This window comes from Hyperoodon ampullatus, assembly GCF_949752795.1.
Source record: "Hyperoodon ampullatus genome assembly, chromosome: 2".
Taxonomy (NCBI): Eukaryota; Metazoa; Chordata; class Mammalia; order Artiodactyla; family Ziphiidae; genus Hyperoodon; species Hyperoodon ampullatus.
This window is the reverse complement of record NC_136915.1, coordinates 170,996,991-171,018,348: the sequence shown is the minus strand read 5'-3', so window position 1 is coordinate 171,018,348 and position 21,358 is coordinate 170,996,991. Positions and strand designations below refer to the sequence as shown.

General features: G+C 37.8%; 1 protein-coding gene across 2 annotated transcripts in view; it reads right to left on the bottom strand.

The window, feature by feature from the left end:
• The window catches only part of CCDC181 (coiled-coil domain containing 181), a gene marked incomplete at both ends in the record, with an annotated part of 41,730 nt that extends 23,263 nt beyond the window's left edge, over positions 1–18,467 (bottom strand). The window contains 2 exons of one of the 2 annotated variants that reach the window (XM_079697245.1): positions 4,308–4,359; positions 18,430–18,467. Coding sequence is in view for 1 of the 2 variants with exons in the window: in XM_079697244.1 (XP_079553370.1) it covers positions 4,308–4,359; positions 15,559–18,033 (2,527 nt within the window). Of the gene's footprint in view, positions 1–4,307; positions 4,360–15,558; positions 18,034–18,429 lie in introns of those variants that run through there. The other variant, XM_079697244.1, reaches the window with a different exon arrangement.
• Between the last annotated feature and the right edge of the window lie 2,891 nt (positions 18,468–21,358).

Genomic DNA, 21,358 nt, shown 5'->3' with positions numbered 1-21,358 from the left:
TCTCTTGCTCCTACACCAAGAATAAGTTGCCTAAAACCTTTTCTGGAAGTAGAAAGTACAGATGTCAAGAATACATGAAATCTAGGTACACTTTTTAAGATACAAAATGAGAGAAATTATGTTTGATTTGATAAACATAAAACATCAAACTCTGTTGTGGCCATTAGTTTCATTTTATTCTCCCCAAATGTTTGAACAGACTACCTAACCTGGTGCCAGTTTTACTAAAGCAAGATTCACATTTTTTTCCTTCTACTGTTCACCACCAAATGATAATGAAAGCATGTGGGAGACCATCTTTCCACTAGCTGTACAAGCACTAGCTAAGAGAAGAGATAACATTATGTGTGAAAAAAACTTTTTGATAGGTTTTAGTGCACAGTATGTTCAAAATGAGTTAAAAGGATGAGATAATTCAAATAGATACATGCACCCCAATGTTCACAGCAGCACTATTTACAATAGCCAAAACATGGAAGCAACCTAAATGTCTATCAACAGATGAATGGATAAAGAAGATGTGGTGTGTATATATACACAATGGAATATTACTCAGCCATAAAAAACAATGAAATAATGCCATTTGCAGCAACATGGATGGACCTAGAGATTGTCATACTAAGTGAAGTAAGTCAGAAGGAGGAAGACAAGTACCATATGAGATCATTTGTACGTGGAACCTAAAATATGACACAAATGAACTTATTTATGAAAAAGAAACAGACTCACAGACCTAGAAAACAAACTTTTGGTTACCAAAGGGGAAAGGGGGTAGGGGAGGGATAAATTAGGAGTTTGGGATTAGCAGATACAAACTACTATATATAAAACAGATAAACAACAAGGTCTTACTGTTAAGCAACAAGGTCCTACTGTATAGCACAGGGAACTATATTCAATATCCTGTGATAAACCGTAATGGAAAAGAATATTAAAAAGAATATATGAATCACTTTGCTGTACACCAGAAACTAACACAACATTGTAAGTCAAGTATACATCAATTAGAAAAAAAATAATGAGGACAAAAACATAAATGGGCTCCAAGGCTGAGACCTGGCTGAGGTACAGATAACATACGAAGCTCTGTATGCAGTTTGTTACAGTTTAGAGAACAAAAGACAAGCTGGAACACATTGAGAGGTTGGTAAACCAGGAGACAGGGAAATAAAAGACAAGGAGAAGGGAAGAAGGTGGGTTATGAGAATAAAATGCCTTAAAGCCAGTATTCTGAGGAATACTTGAAAACCCTCAGAATGTTAGCCCACAGAAGAGAAATCTCCTAGAGAGTCATGACAACTGCTTTACAATATTTAAATGGTCACCATGTAAAGGAGGGTTGGACTTGCATTATTTCAAACAGTAAGACTAGTACGAAGGACTAGAAACTCAGGGGCAAATTTTTCCACAATGTAAGGCAGAATTTACATTTTCAAACTTGCCCTGAAGTGAGCTGCGTTCCCTGTTGATCAAATGTTTATACATAGCTCGGAAGATAATCACAGCATGACTGTTTCAAAGGAGACTGAAACTTTAGACAAATGATAGAGCTAGATGACCCTTAAGGTTTATTTTAACTTTTACTATAAGATGCAAATTAGCAAATAACTGCCGACTTATGAAATGCAAGAGAATGTAAAAACAAATGCACAGTACCATGAAAATGCTTACTCTAAAATAAATGATCAGTGTCTGAATAACTGAGTTCAAGACTTAAATTCTAAGGTCTATTTCATTTAAATGTCACCACCTTTCCTCTGCAGAGTTCTTAATATTACTTCCCCTTCCCTCTCAAGACAAAATTAGTTTTAGGCACACTGAGTGTTAATTATTCTACTCAATTATTCAACTGGATAATTATAACTATTTCTAATGTATTAGTTGGACTGTATCCTTCTAGATACTTATTTCTTTTAAGCTAAAAATAGGAAATGGACTTTCTTAAAGGACTCCAAGTCATGCCTCAATAATTTGGAAATCAGAGGTTGAGAGGAATATTTTGAAGTGACCTGAAGAAAACAAATCAATGTTTCAGAGTGAGTTTATTTATCACTGCCTAAGCTGCAAAACAGGCTAAATCACGTAAACTGTTTTGTCTACTTACCTACCAATTAAAAGTAAGTGTGCCGGGGCTTCCCTGGTGGTGTAGTGGTTAGGTATCCACCTGCCAATGCAGGGGACACAGGTTCAAGCCCTGGTCCGGGAAGATCCCACATGCCACGGAGCAGCTAAGCCCGAGCACCACAACTACTGAGCCTGTGCTCTAGAGCCCGCAAGCCACAACTACTGAGCCCATGCGCCACAACTACTGAAGCCCACGTGTCTAGAGCCCATGCTCCGCAACAAGAGAAGCCATGACAATGAGAAGCCCACGCACCGCAAGGAAGAGTAGCCCCCACTCGCCGCAACTAGAGAAAGCCCACGTGCAGCAATGAAGACCCAATGCAGCCAAAAATAAATAAATAAATAAAATTTTAAAAATTGTTTTAAAAAGTAAGGGTGCCAAGAATGATGTAGAATAGACTAAAACTCACTGTGATCCAAAACACTTATATAAATAATACTATTTTTTGCAGTCACATATGCCTTAGGATAATCAGCTTTATTTTCAGATCAGGAATCTTGAAATTTATTATTTTAAGATGTTTAAGTTACATAACTAATTGTTAGAGTAAGATGTCTATGGAACTCATCAGTGCTTTCCCTTAATTTCATAAAAACATGGTTCTGACCTGTAAATAAACGGTTGCCTGAAGACTCAGTAGATACGCTTTACTATTCACAAAGTACCTCACCCATGTGAAAACTCAAATTTAAAACTAAAACACAGAATCAGCAAAATAAATAAAAATAAAATAATTACAAACTAAACATGTTAGGTATTATTAAATCAAACTATTATGCTATAATTGAAAAGAAAAAAAGCCATATTTGAAGTGACTCAGGGAAGTAAATGAAGTTCATCAAATAACAAGTACCATTCTTCTCCTGTAACTTCAAAAAATTCATGGATAGTTCCCAAGTAAACAAAGAACATAAATCATAAACTCTTGTAACGAAGTCCCTTAAGCCTTTTTCAAATTGCGTCACAGGATATTCAATCCCCTTCAGTTTTTTTAATCTTCATCCCCAGGGTACTGGCCATATGGCACACAGTCTACATTCTGGAACAGAAATACATCTTACACAAACTGAATCACCTAACACGTATTCCTTGTGAGTTTCACACATTCAATGTGTATCATCAGTGAAAACCTGGCTTAGGCCAGAACCACCCTCTTAATAAGGAACTGTAGCAAGAGACAGAAATTAATTCCTTCCTCTTATGTGTCTGCTAAATCCCATGTGGTTATGACTGTAGATTTTTTAGTGTGAGTCTAAACTAAGTCCATATATACACACAATTTTGATAACTTTCTTTCAGGATTCAAAAATAGTTTAAATCATTGACTCCAGTCATACTATTTTAAGCTTGTTTAAAATCTAAGAAAACGGAAAGAACGTCAAACGAAACGCCTTTTAATTGGTTAGCAAAAGCTAACCAATAATCTCATCATGAAACCATCTGGCCCATTCTTACTGCGGCATCCTACCCAGACTGTGATCCCATCAGTAAAAAATTTTTTAAGTCATAATCTATCACACAGTATGACGATAAACAATATTTTACAAACATCAGTGATAATTTTAATTTCTATCCAGGGTCCCAAGGTACCACCGACTAACAATCCCTTAGCCTCTTCATGGAAGCTAACATTTCAGGAGTGACTTTTTTCTCCCAGGGATGAGAACTTTTAGAGGCCAAAGAATATGACAAAAATTAGAAAGGGAGCTACCCTCTGAGGGGTTTCCCTCATACAGAGCGAAGTAAGGCGGAATTGCCAGGCTTCCCCGCCAGCGCCAAGCTCCGTGGACCCCGGACTCAGAAGGATGAGGCGCCAACACGAAGTCTCCTCACTCGCTTCTCTACCCACCTTTCCTCCCAGCTGTCCCAGACGTTTACCCCTTTACCCTCTCTCCCACCGTAAATATCTCCGCATCATCCTTCCCTTCGCTCCCTCTATATCCCCTCCTGCCTGTGTAAGACGCAGCGGCTGGGGTCACAAAGTCGGCCAGGGGAGTTCTCCTTTCCTCCTCTTTCTAGGCTCTGACAGTGAAGCGAGCGAGACCCCAGCACCTGCGCCGAAGCAGCCAGGACCCGGCTGCCATGGCAACGGCGCGTCTCCGCGTCTTCCATCCGGGCCTCTTTCACTACAGGGGCGCAAGGAGACCAGCGCAGACGCAGACGATAGCTTAAGAACACCTACCTCTCCGGGCGCTCATCCTGGTGCAGGCAAACGACCTCTCTGGCTGCGGTTTCTAGGGAAACGACCAAGAAATGCAAGCATCACCCACAAGTTTCACGATCGTTAGTAAGAATTGGGGAAAGTTTACTCTCTGGGTTGAGTTTTCCAACGTGTGTCTCTTGCCGGATACGGACTTTATTAGAATGAATTCTAGAGGTATATTTCCGTTAAGTTGTTTTCTTCACCATTAACTTCCAAAAGTAGTTTCAGCTTTCATTAGTAGATAAGTACATTGCTAATTAGTGACCGGAAGATTCCCCATCCCACCCCTATCCCCCCTTATCAAAACCAAACATTTGCAGCTAGAGGTTATCATACTAAGTGAAGTTAAGTCAGAAAGAGAAAGACAAATACTATGTGATATCACTTGCATGTGGAATCTGAAATATGGCACAAATGAACCTACTATGAAACAGAAACAGACTCACAGACGTGGAGAACAGACTTGTGGTTGCCAAGGGGGAGGGGGTGGGGGAGGAAAGGACTGAGAGTTTGGGATTAGTACATGTAACCTATTATATATAGGATGGATAAACAGCAAGGTCCTACTGTATAGCACAGGGAACTATATTCAATATGCTGTAATAAAACATAATGGAAAAAAATATGAAAAAGCATGTCTATATGTGTATAACTGAGTCACGTTGCTGTACAGCAGAGATTGGCACAGCATTGTATATCAACTATATTTCAATTAAAAAATAGAGTAAAATAAATTAAAAACTTTTATTGCCCAAGAAAATGGTCAAAGGAAATAGGTTGTTTGCTCCAGCTTTCAAGCATGTCAAAATGGTCATCTAGAATTTTCTCAAATCCTCCTTAAAGGTCATCTTTATGTATGAAGGGGGAGCAAGGTGATTTTGGGGCTGTGGTGACAAATGACAAGATTTTAGGAATTGTCCATTCCATACCAGAAATAAAACAGGGAGAAATGAAAATATTTCCTCAGCACATTCCATTCAGATTATTTTTGTTTATTATTAGGATTTCTATCATTTGGTAAAATGGAGAGCACCTTTTCTCCAAAGAGGAGCAATATGAAACTGAATTTTTAAGTATTCTCCAAACTGGACAGTAGACTAAAGTTTAAAAACATAGAAAAGATTTAAGGTTAAGATTAATTACAATGTTGAGTGCACTTCCTAGCTACAGTGTAGAATGTATAGTTGTAATGAACTAATGTTTCTTCTGCTTCAGGACTTTGGTCTTAGGCCAAACACTTGAAAAAGACAAAAAATATATAATTATCAAGTGTTGAAGTTCAGAGGAATTTTAGTCAAATCTCCTTTAGTGAACATGGAATTAATACAAAGCTAAAGTTGACCTTACGTTTCTGAACTCCTAGTTGAATATTTTTTCCACTGACCCTCCTAAATATTTTAAGTATTTTTGCAAATATTAATGGAATATAGCACTGTTGTTCATAATATCCAAAAAGCAGAAACAACCCAAATGGCCAAAAAATAATGAATGGATACATAAAATGTAGTATATCCATTCAATGGAATATTTCAGCTGTAAAAAGGAATGAAGTACTGATAAATATTCAATACTACAACATGGATGAACCTTGAAAATATTACTGAATTGGTCAACCGGACCCATGCTTAGAGAGTAGATCTTAAGTGTTATCACCAAAAAAAGAAAAGTAACTATGGGAGGTAATGCATGTGTTAATTAACTTGATTGTTGTAATCATTTATACTTATAAATATTATATATAGTATAATATTTAATAATATTATATATTTACATATAAAATATTTATATATATAAAGTCATCATATTGTACACCTTAAAAATCATGTCATATAACCTAACTATATACAATTTTTATTTGTCAATTATACCTCAGTGGAGTTGGAAAAATAAAGTCCTCTTTCCTCTTCTCTCTGGTGTGAGCCCTTTGGACTACCAATGACTGCACAAGGAAGGAGAATTAAGGAAATACAGGAACAGGATGATTTAGGTAAATGCAGGTACAAAAAGAAAAGAAGTTTTCTGCTATCCAGGCCCTTTCACTTAGATGGACTTTAATGCTCTTCAAAGTCAGAAAATGTTAAACATCAATAAATGACTGTGTTTTAGTAATAGGCAGCAGAAATGTGTTTGGAATTTATGACTCATCAAAGACTGGGATTTTTTTTTTTAATTGGGATATAGTTGTTTTACAGCGTTGTGTTAGTTTCTACTGTACAGCAAAGTGGAGTTCCCTGTGGTATACAGCAATTCTCATTAGTTATCTATTTTATATGTATTAGTGTATATGTGTCAATCCCAAACACCCAATTCATCCCACCCACCCTTTTCCCCCTTAGTGTCCATATGTTTGTTCTCTACATCTGTGTCTCTATTTCTGCCTTGCAAACTGGTCCATCTGTACCATTTTTCTAGATTCCACATATATGTTTTAATATATGATATTTGTTTTTCTCTTTCTGACTTACTTCACTCTGTATGACAGTCTCTAGGTCCATCCACGTCTCTACAAATGACCCAATTTCGTTCCTTTTTATGGCTGAGTAATATTCCATTGTATATATGTACCACATCTTCTATTTTTTATTAATTAATTAATTTATTTATTTTTGGCTGTGATGGGTCTTCATTGCTGCGCGCAGGCTTTCTCTAGTTGTGGCGAGCTGGGACTACTCTTTGTTTTGGTGCATGGGCTTCTCATTGAGGTGGCTTCTCTTGTTGCAGAGCATAGGCTCTGTGCGTGCAGGCTTCAGTAGTTGTGGCTCGTGTGCTCTAGAGTGCAGGCTCAATAGTTTTGGTGCACGGGCTTAGCTGCTCCACTTCATGTGGGATATTCCTGGACCACAGATAGAACCCATGTCCCCTGCATTGGCAGGCAGTGGATTGTTAACCACTGTGCCATGAGGGGAGTCCCCGTCTTCTTTTTTTTTTAATTAATTAATTTTTTTTTATTTGGGTATAGTTTTTTTTACAATGTTGTGTTAGTTTTTACTATACAGTGGAGTTCCCTGTGCTATACAGCAGGTTCTCATTAGTTATCTATTTTATACATAGTAGTGTATATATGTCAATCCCAATCTCCCAATTCATCCCACCCCCTTCCCCCTCTTGGTGTCCATAAGTTTGTTCTCTACATCTGCATCTCTATTTCTGACTTGCAAACCAGTTCATCTGTATCATTTTTCTAGATTCCACATATATGCTTTAATAGACGATATTTGTTTTTCTCCTTCTGACTTACTTCACTCTGTATGATAGTCTCTAGGTCCATCCACATCTCTGCAAATGACCCAATTTCATTCCTTTTTATGGCTAAGTAATATTCCATTGTATATATGTACCACATCTTCTTTATCCATTCGTCTGTCAGTGGACACTTAGGTTGCTTCCATGACCTGGCTATTGTAAATAGCGCTGCAGTGAACACTGGAGGTGCATGTGTCTTTTTGAATTATGGTTTTCTCTGGGTATATGCCCAGTATTGGGATTGCTGGACATTATGGTAATTCTATTTTTAGTTTTTTAAGGAACCTCCATACTGTTCTCCATAGTGGCTGTATCAATTTACATTCCCACCAACAGTGCAAGAGGGTTCCCTTTTCTCCACACCCTCTCCAGCATTTGTTGTTTATAGATTTTCTGATGATGCCCATTCTAACTGGTGTGAGGTGATACCTCATTGTAGTTTTGATTTGCATTTCTCTAATGATTAGTGATGTTGAGCATCTTTTCATGTGCCTCTTGGCCATCTGTATGTCTTCATTAGAGAAATGAAAGACTATGGGATTTTACAAATAGCGATCACTGTATATGAATAGTGCCATGTGTTTTCCCTCTCCACTGGTTAATTTAATACTAGTTATAACTATAAATTTCGAATGTCCATTCTGAAAAAAAGAGCCAAGAAAGAGATAAAACTCCCCCAGTTTTCTGTCATTGTTCATTATACCTGGTATAGAAATAAGTACACAAAATGAGGAAGAGAGCAGCATAAAGTTGAGCAACTCTTTCAGTAAAAAAAAAAACACTTTGAAGGCTTTGATTTAGAAAAGCCAATATTTATTTAATTTAAGTACCCGGAAGAGATTAAATAAATGCCAAGAATTAAGAAGACATGACTGTACATGTCTTCTATAAAACTGTTCAAAGTAATACACTTTACAGACAATATTTAGATTCTGCATAGAGTCACGATATTCTAAATCATTCAACAAATATTACTTAGCACTTAAATGGCAGACACTGTTCTAGATACTTGGAATATATCAATGAACTATCATATTCCCTGGAAGTCAGAGTTCCAACTATCTCAAACACCTAGAACCCAATTGCCAAAAAAAAAAGGTGCAAAAGTCTCAGAGTCCTTTGCCTTATTTTATTCTAATAAGTTCAGATCTCTGAGTTCCCAGCCCAGAAATTAAAATGTTGTCATTTGAAAGGAAGGGAAAAAGAAGAGGTGAAATTTTAAGCATGTATTTTTCTGAATTTTATACTTATACATTCCACCTTTAAGGCTCATTTATTTACAGAACACAAGGGCTTTATAATGTTTACATACATGTATTTGAAATCGATACATTAACATCTGGATCTTTTGTAAATTAAAAAAGGTATTTTATAATGTAGGGAATATTTTCTTTAGGAAGTGAAAAATTCACCGCCTTTATGGAGCTCACCTTCTGGTAGGGAGAAAAGACAATAAATAATAAACATACTAAATAAGTAGATCATATTGTGTGTTAGAAGGTGAGGAATGATATATAAAACATAAAGCAAAGAAGAGAGGATCAGAAGTGTGGGGCTAGGTTGTAGTAATGGGGCTGCTATTTCAAATAACTTAGTCAAGTTAAGCCTTACTGAGGTGACATTTGATACTTTTAATAGTAGTTATACACAGATTTGATGTATAATATTTATCAATTACATATATATTACATATCAGATATATCTTATATCTGGATATAGTTATAATAAAAATATAGCAACTGCTGAAAAAATCAAGACATTCTTTCTGTAGTGCACTATTATGAGTGTGTCACAGTAAAGGCTGGAGAGCTTGAGTTTGCATATGACCCTTAGCAGCAGCACAATCCCTTTTTCAGATTGTATGCCAGCAACAAGTACATCCCTTTAACACAAAAAAATTATTCAGCACTTGTTTCATGTGTTCAAGACTTTTTTTTTTTTTAATAAATTTATTTATTTATTTATTTATTTTTGGCTGTGTTGGGTCTTCGTTTCTGTGCGAGGGCTTTCTCTAGTTGTGGCAAGCGGGGGCCACTCTTCATCGCGGTGTGCAGGCCTCTCACTGTCGCGGCCTCTCATTGCAGAGCACAGGCTCCAGACGTGCAGGCTCAGTAGTTGTGGCTCACGGGCCCAGTTGCTCCGTGGCATGTGGTATCATCCCAGACCAGGGCTCGAACCCGTGTCCCCTACATTAGCAGGCAGATTCTCAACCACTGCGCCACCAGGGAAGCTCTGTTCAGCACTTTTGAGTGTATGCCCAGCCCCCATAAGGCAGAAGTTTCAAGGGATCTCCTGCTATGAGGCTCTAGCTTACTCAGTATGTGATTAGAAATCCTGAAATCTGGGAGAAGGATTTTATAGAAATAAATTATAAAGGGAAAGAAGCAAAATGAATCAGAGGTTAGCCTTTGAGGAAAAACAACAAACATAATTTACCTTTTAGATTATTGACAGGAAAACCCTCTGTTTATAAGTAGTGTTTTATTGCCTGATTGAATAATTACTCTTTGAAACTACCCATATGGTTAAACATTAAGTGCCATTTGCTAAGCTGTCCTATAGGTCTAGCTCTTTGCAGTTTTATAGCAGAAGTTGCACTTTCTTGACTTCTAGACATACATATTTAATGTGAAAAGCAAAAAATAATTAAATATGAAAGCTAAACTACGAAGGCTCTATTTAAGGTATACAAATAGTATTGATGACTAGTAATAAGAATGACCCTGCTTATCGTCTGTGCGAGATCAGATAATTGACTCATTAACATGAGGAAATGCACTTCAGGTCACTCTGTTGTCATAAAAATACTTTTAAATTAATAATCTCTATAGTCCTTCATGTTCCACTTATATTCTTTACTATTAACATCACCCCATAGAAAGGCAAAGTACATTTTGGTTTATTGAAGGTAATATACAATTAGGCATACAATTTGCCTGTGATTAAGTTTATACTCAACATGTTCCCAAAGGGATTTGAAGCTGCTTTCAATACCATCCTGGATACAATGAATGGTAGATATAGATGAAGCGAATGCCAGTATCCTAACACAAAGAGTCAGTTCAGTTTCTGTAACTGAGTTTTCAGATTTTAAGCAGCTAGTGTAAAAATGGAAATAAAGTACACTTTCTAGCTCTTAAAAGAAATCACATGTGTTCCTCAAGAAAAACCCGTTGTCCTGGCATTTATTTTTTTTTATTTATTTTTTTTTTTTGTGGTACGCGGGCCTCTCACTGCTGTGGCCTCTCCCGCTGCGGAGCACAGGCTCCGGACGCGCAGGCTCAGCAGCCATGGCTCACGGGCCCAGCCGCTCCGCGGCACATGGGATCCTCCCAAACCGGGGCACGAACCCGTATCCCCTGCATCGGCAGGCGGACTCTCAACCACTGCGCCACCAGGGAGGCCCCTGGCATTTATTTTTAAAATAATTTCTTTGGTGCGGTTTTTAGTAGTAGTCAGTGATGAAAGGGCCAAGGCATTCAGTAGCATTTTTTGTTTGTTTGTTTGTTTTAAACATCTTTATTAGAGTACAATTGCTTAACAATGGTGTGTCAGTTTCTGCTTTATAACAAAGTGAATCAGTTATACATATACATACGTCCCCGTATCTCTTCCCTCTTGCATCTCCCTCCCCCCCACCCTCCCTATCCCACCCCTCTACGTGGTCACAAAGCACCAAGCTGATCTCCCTGTGCTATGCGGCTGCTTCCCACAAGCTATCTATTTTACATTTGGTAGTGTATATATGTCCATGCCACTCCCTCACTTTGTCACAGATTACCCTTCCCCCTTCCCGTATCCTCAAGTCCATTCTCTAGTAGGTCTGCATCTTTATTCCCGTCTTTCCCCTAGGTTCTTCTGACTTTTTTTTTTTTTATTCCATATATATGTGTTAGCATACAGTATTTGTTTCTCTCTTTCTGACTTACTTCACTCTGCATGACAGGTCCATCCACCTCACCACAAATAACTCAATTGCGTTTCTTTTTATAGCTCTTAAGTACTCAGAATTCCATGAGCATCTGAAAAACTCAAATAACTGAAGGGTAACTGTTTTGTCTCAAAGTTTCAATGGAACAAGATAGAAAGCCCAGAGATAAACCCACACACCTATGGTCAACTAATCTATGACAAAGGAGGCAAAGATATACAATGGAGAAAAGACAGTCTCTTCAATAAGGGGTGCTGGGAAAACTGGACAGCTACATGTAAAAGAAGGAAATTAGAACACTCCCTAACACCATACACAAAAATAAACTCAAAATGGATTTGAGACCTAAATGTAAGAGCGGACACTATAAAAGTGTTAGAGGAAAACATAGGAAGAACACTCTTTGACATAAATCACAGCAAGATCTTTTTTAATCCACCTCCTAGAGTAATGGAAATAAAAACGAAAATAACAAATGGGACCTAATGAAACTTCAAAGCTTTTACACAGCAAAGGAAACCATAAACAAGATGAAAAGACAACTCTCACAATGGGAGAAAATATTTGCAAACCAATCATCGGACAAAGGATTAATCTCCAAAATATATAAACAGCTCAGGCAGCTCAATATTAAAGAAACAAACAACCCAATCCAAAACTGGGCAGAAGACCTAAATAGACATTTCTCCAAAGAAGACCTACAGATGGCCAAGAAGCATATGAAAAGCTGCTCAACATCACTAATTATTAGAGAAATGCAAATCAAAACCACAATGAGGTATCACCTCACACCAGTTAGAAGGAGCATCATCAGAAAATCTACAAACAACAAGTGCTGGAGAGGGTGTGGAGAAAAGGGAACCCTCTTGCACTGTTGGTGGGAATGTAAATTGATACAGCCACTATGGAGAACAGTATGGAGGTTCCTTAAAAAACTACAAATAGAACTACCATACGACCTAGCAATCCCTCTACTGGGCATATACCCAGAGAAAATCATAATTCAAAGACACATGCACCCCAATGTTCACTGCAGCACTATTTACAATAGCCAGGTCATGGAAGCAACCTAAATGCCCATCGACAGATGAATGGAAAAAGAAGTTGTGATACATATACACAATGGAATATTACTCAGCCATAAAAAGGAACGAAATTGAGTCATTTGTTGAGACGTGGATGGATCTAGAGACTGTCATACAGAGTGAAGTAAGTCAGAAAGAGAAAAACAAACATCGCATATTAACGCACGTATGTGGAACCTAGAAAAATGGTACACATGATCTGGTTTGCAGGGCAGAAGTTGAGACACAGATGGAGAGAACAAACGTATGGATACCAAGGGAGGAAATCGCGGTGGGGTGGGGATGGTGGTGTGCTGAATTGGGCGATTGGGATTGACATGTATACACTGATGTGTATAAAATTAATGACTAATAAGAACCTGCAGTATAAAAAAACAAATAAAAAAACAACTAATACTAAACTTTCTTTGGGTTATTTGTATTGAAATATGTTAATATAAATATTTGACATTACATGAAATTTCTAAAAATCTTATATGTTCTGGTATAATGTTATAAGTCATAATTCTAGTTATTACTTTAAAATGTATATCTCAGAAAAAACTAAATTTCCTTGTCAATTGCATTATTATGAACTTTCATCAGATCTTTAACCGTGGTCATTTTTAAGTCTTTTGTCATTTACAGACAGTTCTGGGTGTACTGTGATGCTTTTGCAAAAATGTTCCTATAAAAGGGTTTCATCTTCAGGGAATTCATGGAAAAGACTCTGACAAGTACAGGTTTCTGGTAACTGACTATACTGCTGAACTGAATGAATAAGCATTTTCAGAACTCTAATGGAAAACTGATGAATTCATAAAAGTGCTAACAAAAGATCAAGATGAAAAAAAATTAATTACATGGGACTGAGTGAACTGATGAGGATGATTATAATTTTTGTGACTTTCTGTTTGAATAAAAAAAAAATCCCACAAGGACTCAGAGGCAAAAAATATACAAATCAATTTTCACTGCAAAGTAAAGGAGCTGTTACAGTGGAGGATTACTGGACTGAATGTCAATATTATGACATAGTATGAATGTGTTTCATGTTTGGTAATTGCAATCATTGTTGCTTTTGTTGTAGCCATCCATTTACAATGCTTGGTGTCAGTTTATTTATCTCTTGTAAAAATAAAATACAGTGTGTGTGTGTGTGAAAAAAGAAAAAGAAAAAAAGAAAAAAAAATTATACTGGGGTACAAAGTTCACTTATAAAGAGGTTATTTGGTACATACAGATTAATACCTTTTGTTTGCTTTTATAAATAAAAAATAAGCAATATGCTATTTTTTTTACTATCCTAGCTTTTCTATAGATAAACTATTAAACTATTACAATCAAATTCTGTTTAGTTTTTTGACAGCCTCCATTTTACAACTTAGTTCCTATATTTTCTACCTGGTTGTCCTTTCAGAACATGCCTTGTGAAGTTTCACTACATTTACTGACACACATTGCTTTCAGACTTCCACAATTAATCCTGAAATTATCACATTTTCGTTTCCAGAAAGTCTGAAATATTTTTCATTGAAATTTCATAGAAATCGAGCTATAGAGTTATAGAACTCAATTTGCAATGGATTACTAAAAAAAAAGGTAGCATATTATATGGACAACCATAAAAACCGAGACAAGACAGTAATAACTTAGCTTCTTAAAAACCCACTTGCGTCACCAGATCATTAGGGACAAGCACTTCTGAGGCACGGGGTGGGGGGGATTAGCACTTCACCGCTGCAAGTGTGAAATGCCACTTTCTATAATCATCTTTATGTCTTTCAACTGAGACAGAAACTTCCATCTCACTTATGGATTTTAGAGCAAAAAGGATCAGAAACATTCCTTTTGGCCCATATCCTTTTGTGTCTTTTCCCTTCTCCTGACATTCTCTTATTACTTCAGAATTCTTATTTTTTCCAAAAAGAAAAGAGAATAGGTTGAATTTTTATCCCTTTGAAATGCCTCACTGGACCCCTGAAAAATCACTTAACTGAAATTAATTTTCACTTATTTTTAAATTTCTCAGTCCCTAAGGAGTGCCATACTCTTTAAGTTACTTTAGTTAGGATTTTACATTTTAGCTTTGCGTAGAGTTGGAATTTCAGATGGCTTAAAGGCAATTTCAATTTTTTAAAAATAGTGGCCTGTGAGGTATGCTTAGCCTTTTGAAAGAGAGATGCTTTTCAAAGAAATGCCCCCAAATTTTCACATGCCTATAGACTTATGCAATTTCATAGAGGCTTTCTAAGGAAATTTAATTTAATAAGGGTTTCCACCATAATGGTCTCACCTAGACACTCTGCCATTTAAATTTCCACAGGGGCTTGATGTTTACAGAAACTTCTGAATCGTGACAACCTTGTTTATCTGTTTGAAGCTCATTTTTATATGCTAGGTTTTACTAAGCAGAGTATAATAAAAGGCCTATTTAAGGTTTTTTTAAGATTTAGAACAAAATATTGTTCCATCACCTATGTCTTAAGTGGAAACGCTAAGGCAGGATTTCTCCACCCCAGGCATTACTCACATGTGGGCTGGGCTCTCCCTCGTCAGGGGCTGCGCTGTGCTGTGTAGGAAGTTTAGCCGCATCCCTCGCCTCAACCCACTAGATCTGAATAGCACCCCTCTCTTGCCCTCCCTACCTGCCACTACTTCTGACAACCAAAAAATATCTCCAGACATAGCCAAACGCCCCTGGGAGGCAAAATGAGCCCAGGTGAGAAGTGCTGCTCTAAGGCATGCTATTTTGTGCATCTTCAAAACCAAAGATTCTACAGTAAGCCTCAATCTTAATCTTTACAGAGAAGGCATATAATGTAAGATGAAAACAAGTAGGACCAAAACATTCTGGCAGGGAAAAATATTCTAAAATATAACCAAGCTGAGATTGTAATTATAAATCAGTCACTTTCTGGGCAGCAAGGTCTGATTTCAGCTGAATCTCAGCTAATTTCAAAGTCATTTCTCTGTAAAGGGCACCACTCACTTTTAGGTTCGTCCCCAACATTTGCTTCTTTTCTCTCTGAAGTTCTTTTCTGTAGCGATGGATGCTTTCCTCTGTGTCTGATAAAGCAGCCACATCACCACTACTCTTTTCACTGCTTGCTTCACAATTCTGCACCAAGTTGCTTTCAACCTTAACTAAGGCAGAAGAAAAAGAACCAAGGGTAACCAATTCCTTCTCCAAAGCTAATGCTAAATGACCAAGTAGGAAATCCTCACTTCCTAATTTTAGATTTTTGAAGAAACTGTTTATAGGGAGAACTCTGCTGAGATTATGAAGGCACTGGAACAAAACTGTCTGATTCCTGGAATAGACTATTAAAATCCCTTCAAATGGTGTTCTTTGTTTCCAGTTGAAGAGTGTCCCATAGAAGCTTCCTGGCCTTTTGCAAAAGCAAATTTCTGGAAATTCTTTGCTAACTTCACATTCCATGTGTTCTAAGAGCCATACCTTCATTGAATTCAGAGCATAGCTGGGTGATATGATTTGAAAACAAGTTCTCTGCCAGGCTGCGAGAAGCGCAAAGAGATCTTCCATGTGTTCTATAGGTTTCTTCTTTGGAAATGTCAGCAGGTATTTCCCACTTGAAAGATCTTCTAGACTTAAAAAAATTCTGCCACACTGAACATAACGAGCTGCAGAATGGTTATCATTCTCTCTCTCTCTAATTTGTAGCAGCACAATGCAGCAAAAATTACTGAATGCTAAAAGTGGCGAAAGAGATGTTACAGCAGTAATCATCTGCACATACTCTTTCTCAGATGGTTGTACACAAACAATGCTTTCCTCTTTCCCTTCTTCTTCCTCACTATCAACACTCAACTTGATTTTTTTTACCTCTGATCCTATTTCATATGGCACTGACCTTGGTACTGGCGAACATTTCCTACTCAACTTGATCACCCTACTTTGACACTTAATGAGCAGAAAGCTGGAGTTAGGGGCTTGATCCATTGACAGCGATAAAGTCGCATGATTCAGGGACACCTTCAAAGAAGATGTGGTTTTCACTCCAACAACCAAGCTATCTTCTATTACACGATACCATATATTCTCTACTAGCTGTTCTGAATCTTGAAAATTATCTGATAACTTTTCATCAAAGGTATAGACAGGATTTTCTTCTTCACCACAAAGAGTGGCAAGACATCCCTCCTGTGCACTTGATGTACTATCATCTTTCCCTTGAAACAGGTTCATTAAAGCCTTGTAAGATTTTGAAATAATTTTTTCCTTAAGCAAGAGATGCTGCTGTAATTCCTGAACAGAAACCAAACCAACTTTCAATCTTCTTTCCAGAGGTGGAACTACCAAATAATTCTTTTTTCCATCAAATAAGTCATCTTCATTGTAATCCAATGTTTCACTTGAATAGTTTAAGTTGTCCAGGTCTGTTATTTTAAAGGAACTGAGACAATCTGAATTCAAGGGGTCCTTAAAAAGTAGCAGTACTTGTTCAGTTCCAGTTCCAAGAAAGTCATCTATCAGCACTGAGCTAACTTTCTCCCACTTAGCAGCAACCTGAAAGTTCTTTTCCCAAACAGCACAAGCATCACTGGCCCTAAAGGATATGACGAAAAGGAGGTCTCCTCCACCTGAATCCATAAGTTGAACTGCACAAGGATCTTCAAATGGAAGCTGGCACACACTTTTAGGAGTCCCATTTTGGAATGAAATCAGCTGATTCTTTTGAGTAAGAGCAATCAGAGACATTCTTAACCGCTTGTTGACAATCTCAGTTGCACAGACATGCACACATGTTATCACACTGGTATAAGCAGGAGGGATAATGTATGTATCACTTATTACTTCTCCCCTTTCAAGGGAGTATACACAAAATTGAGTATTCCAAGTTGCATAATCTGATTTTGAAGGCTGTGGGTTACATCCTTCCTCAGATAAGTAACATCTCTTTCGTCCTAACAAAACCATACCTACATTTTCAATCTCCCCTGTCCACTCAATAGAGGAAAACTTAATGGACACAGTAACAACTTTGCCAGTTTGGGAAGAGATATAAAAGAATGTTTGGACACATCTCCATAAAACTAAAGGGCCATTAAGGACCCTTACGCTGTCCTTCAACTCACAGTGTAGTTCAAAACTCAAGCGCTTTTCAAATTTATTGGTACTGTGAAGAAATAGTAGAAAATATCTGAAAATGTTACTCTCTTTAATGCACTGTATCATAATATAAGGCAGATTAATTCCAGTTCTGAAATCTGAAACACAGTCGCAACCCATAATTTTTAAATGAGAGTATTCTTCTTTTATGCTAAAGAATCCAGTGGATTTCTGAACAAATACTCCTGTTCCTCTGTCAAATACCATTCTTCTGACATGTAGTAACACAGGTGTTTTTGTAGGCCCTTCATCTACAAAATTTCCTTTAGACAAACGAAAAACAAGGACTTCTCCATTATAACAGAAGAGCCTTTCTTGTTCATTAGATGACATTGCTTGTTAGCTAGTAAAGCCACAGTATCAAGCCCAATTTTCAAATGTAAATCGATTCCAGTTGATGCTTCTAAACCTAAAAATGAAATGAGGGAAACTGCCATCCAGTAGGCAGAGCTGTTTTAAAGATGTCAAAGATGTATCCTCTGTTAAGTAGTTCATCCTCCAAGTGAGAAAGATGCTGCAGAGGTGAAGAAAGTGTCAAGCGAAATAATCCCCGAATAGAGTAAGCACTTGGAAAAATCTAGTTATCCTTCCAGAGAAGGGTGGGCACAGGCCCCGGGAAGCCCACTTCCTTTGCGCTCTTCCGCAATAAAGGGACTAGGGGAGCAACACCCTGCGCCGCCGCCACCCCCTCGGCGAAGGCTGGGTCAGGGAACACGCCGCCGACCCTACCTCAGCGTGTGAGGCTCTAGCACACCGCAGCCGCCATGTCCCCAACGCCGCAAACCCTCTCAGCGCCAGGCAGCCCCAAACCTCCCGCCCGCGCGCTGCATCTTGGGAGGCCCAGGCCGGACGCTGCGTCCAGCGTAGAGAAGGCGGAGCCTGCCTGGCGGCCAGAACACGGTTGCCAAGGGAGGCTGAGGAGGCGGGGCCTCCGGGGAATATTGTGAAAGCGAATGGCAGGAGGAGCTAGCCAGGGCTGAGCTTGAAGAGGGAAGCGCCCGCGATCCGCCGGCTGGCGGGGGCGGGTCCGCAGTGCAGGAGACGTCGGGGGGCGGGGCCCCCGGGCGGGGCCCCCAGTAGCATTTTTATAGCAAAGGTATAGACAAGTTCCCTAAGGCTGTTCCGATTTTCTTGAGAATAATAATTTTTTAAAGCTATACTTCAAAACCATAAACTTAAAAATATTGACTTTGAATTCTTCCAACTTTTTCTCTTCACCTATGCCTGGTGAATGTCTCCTGCCTTAAAGTGACAATCCAATAGCAGTGATGGCTGTCTCTCTTCTCTGGGGATGGCAATATCATTAAAGCTCATTACAAAACTTGGATATGCAAGAGTACGTATGCATTAACTGAAAATGGACTCATCTTGTCTTCTGAATCTACATGCAAAGAGTGAATGCCTCCCAAGAACGTATATGGCCACAACCAAGAGGTTCATGTCAGCAAGCCACACTCTTCTAAAAATGTAAATCAGATCATACCCCTCTCTGACTTTCCAATGCTATTAGAATAAAATTCAAATTCCTTACCTTACTTCCAAGATTCTGCATAATTGGGCCCCATCTTACTCCTGTAATTTCACCTCCTACCACTTTGCTGCTCATTCATGATACACCAAGCACCCTGACCTCTCTGTTCCTCAAGTACATCGAGCTCTATTCCATCTTTGCTATTTCCTCTACCAGGAATGCTCTTCCCCAGATATTTGCACTGCTAAATCCTTCTCATCCTTTAGGTAAGAGTGGACATTCTTGCCTTGTTTTTGATTTTAGGGAGAAAATGCCCCATTTCTCACCATTAAGTATGATGTTAGGTGTAGGTTTTTTGTAAATGTTCTTTATCAAGTTGAGGAAGTTCCTCTCTATCCTTAGTTTACTGAAAGTTTTTTGGTTTTTTTTTTTAATTGTGAATGGCTTTTGGATTTTGTCAAATGCTTTTTCTACATTAATTGATATGATCACATTATTTTTCTCTTTAGCCTGTCGATATGGTGGACTACATTGATTGATTTTTTAATGTTGAGCCACCTTGCACACCTGGAATAAATCCCACTTGTTTGTGGTGTATACTTCTTTTCACTGCTAGATTCAATTTGCTAATATTTTGTTGAGGATTTTTGCTTCTATGTTCATGAGAGATTTTAGTCTAGTTTTTCTTTGTTGTAAAGTCTATTTGTTTTTGGTGTTAGGGTAATGCTGGCCTCATAGAATGAGTTAGGAAGTGTTCCCTCCACTTCTGTTTTCTGGAAGAGATTGTGGAGAATCGGCATTATTTCTTCCTTAAATATTTGGTAGAATTCACCAGTGAAACCATCCAGGCCTAGTGCTTTCTATTTTGGAAGGATATTAGTGATACAATTTCTTTAATAGTTATAGGCCTATTCAGATTGTGTTTTTCAAGGAGTTCATTCATTTCATCTAAGTTATCAAATTTATGGGCCTAGAGCTGTTTATGTTATTTCTTTATTATTCTTAAGTGTCCATGTAATAATCCCTCTTTCATTTCTGACATTGGTGATTAGTGTCTTCTCAGCCTGGCAGGAGGTTTATTGATTTTATTGATATCTTAACAACTGTGTTTCATTAATTTTCTCTGTTGATTTCTTGTTTTCAATTTCATTTTTTTTCTGCCTTTTAAAGATTATTTATTTTCTTCAGCTTGCCTTAGGCTTAAATTGCCCTTTTTCCTTTAGTTTCTTAAAGTGGAAGTTTATATTACTGATTTTGGATCTTTCTTCTTTTCTAATATATGTCTTTAATGTTATAAACTTCTCTCTAAACATTGCTTTTGCTGCCTCCCACAACTTTTGATAAATAGTATTTTCTTTTAGTTCAAAACATTTTTAAATTTCTCTCGAGACTTCTTTTTGACACAGGTGTTATTTAGACATGTGTCTTTTAACTCCAAATATTTGGAGGTTTTACAGTTATCTTTCTGTTATTTATTTCTAGTTTAATTTCATTGTGGTGTGAGAATATAATTTATATGATTTCTATACTTTCAAATTTGTAAATGTATGTTTTACAACTAAGAATGTGGCCCATTTGGGAAATTGTTTATTCAGGTTTGGAAAAAATGTGCATTCTGCTGTTTGATGGAATATTCTATAAATGTCAATTAGATCAGGTTGATAGTGCTTTTCAGGCCAACCATATCCTTACTGATTTTCTGCCTGTTTGATCTATCAATTACTAAAAGAGGGTGTTGAATAATTTAACTATAATAATGTATTTTTCTATTTCTCCTTTTAGTTGTCAGATTTTGATTCATGTATTTCAGGGTTCTGTTGTTAAGTGCATTCACACTAAGAATTGTTATGTCTTCTTGGAAAGTTGGCCTCTTTATCATTATGTAATGACCCTCTTTATATCTGCTAATTGTCCTTGTTCTGAATTCAGTTTTGTCTGAAATCAATATAGCTACTTCAGCTTCCTTTTTTTTTTTTATAAATTTATTTATTTATTTTTGGCTCTGTTGGGTCTTCGTTTCTGTGCGAGGGCTTTCTCTAGTTGTGGCAAGCGGGGGCCACTCTTCATCGTGGTGCACGGGCCTCTCACTGTCGCAGCCTCTCTTGTTAAGGAGCACAAGCTCCAGACGCGCAGGCTCAGTAGTTGTGGCTCACGGGCCTAGTTGCTCTGCAGCATGTGGGATCTTCC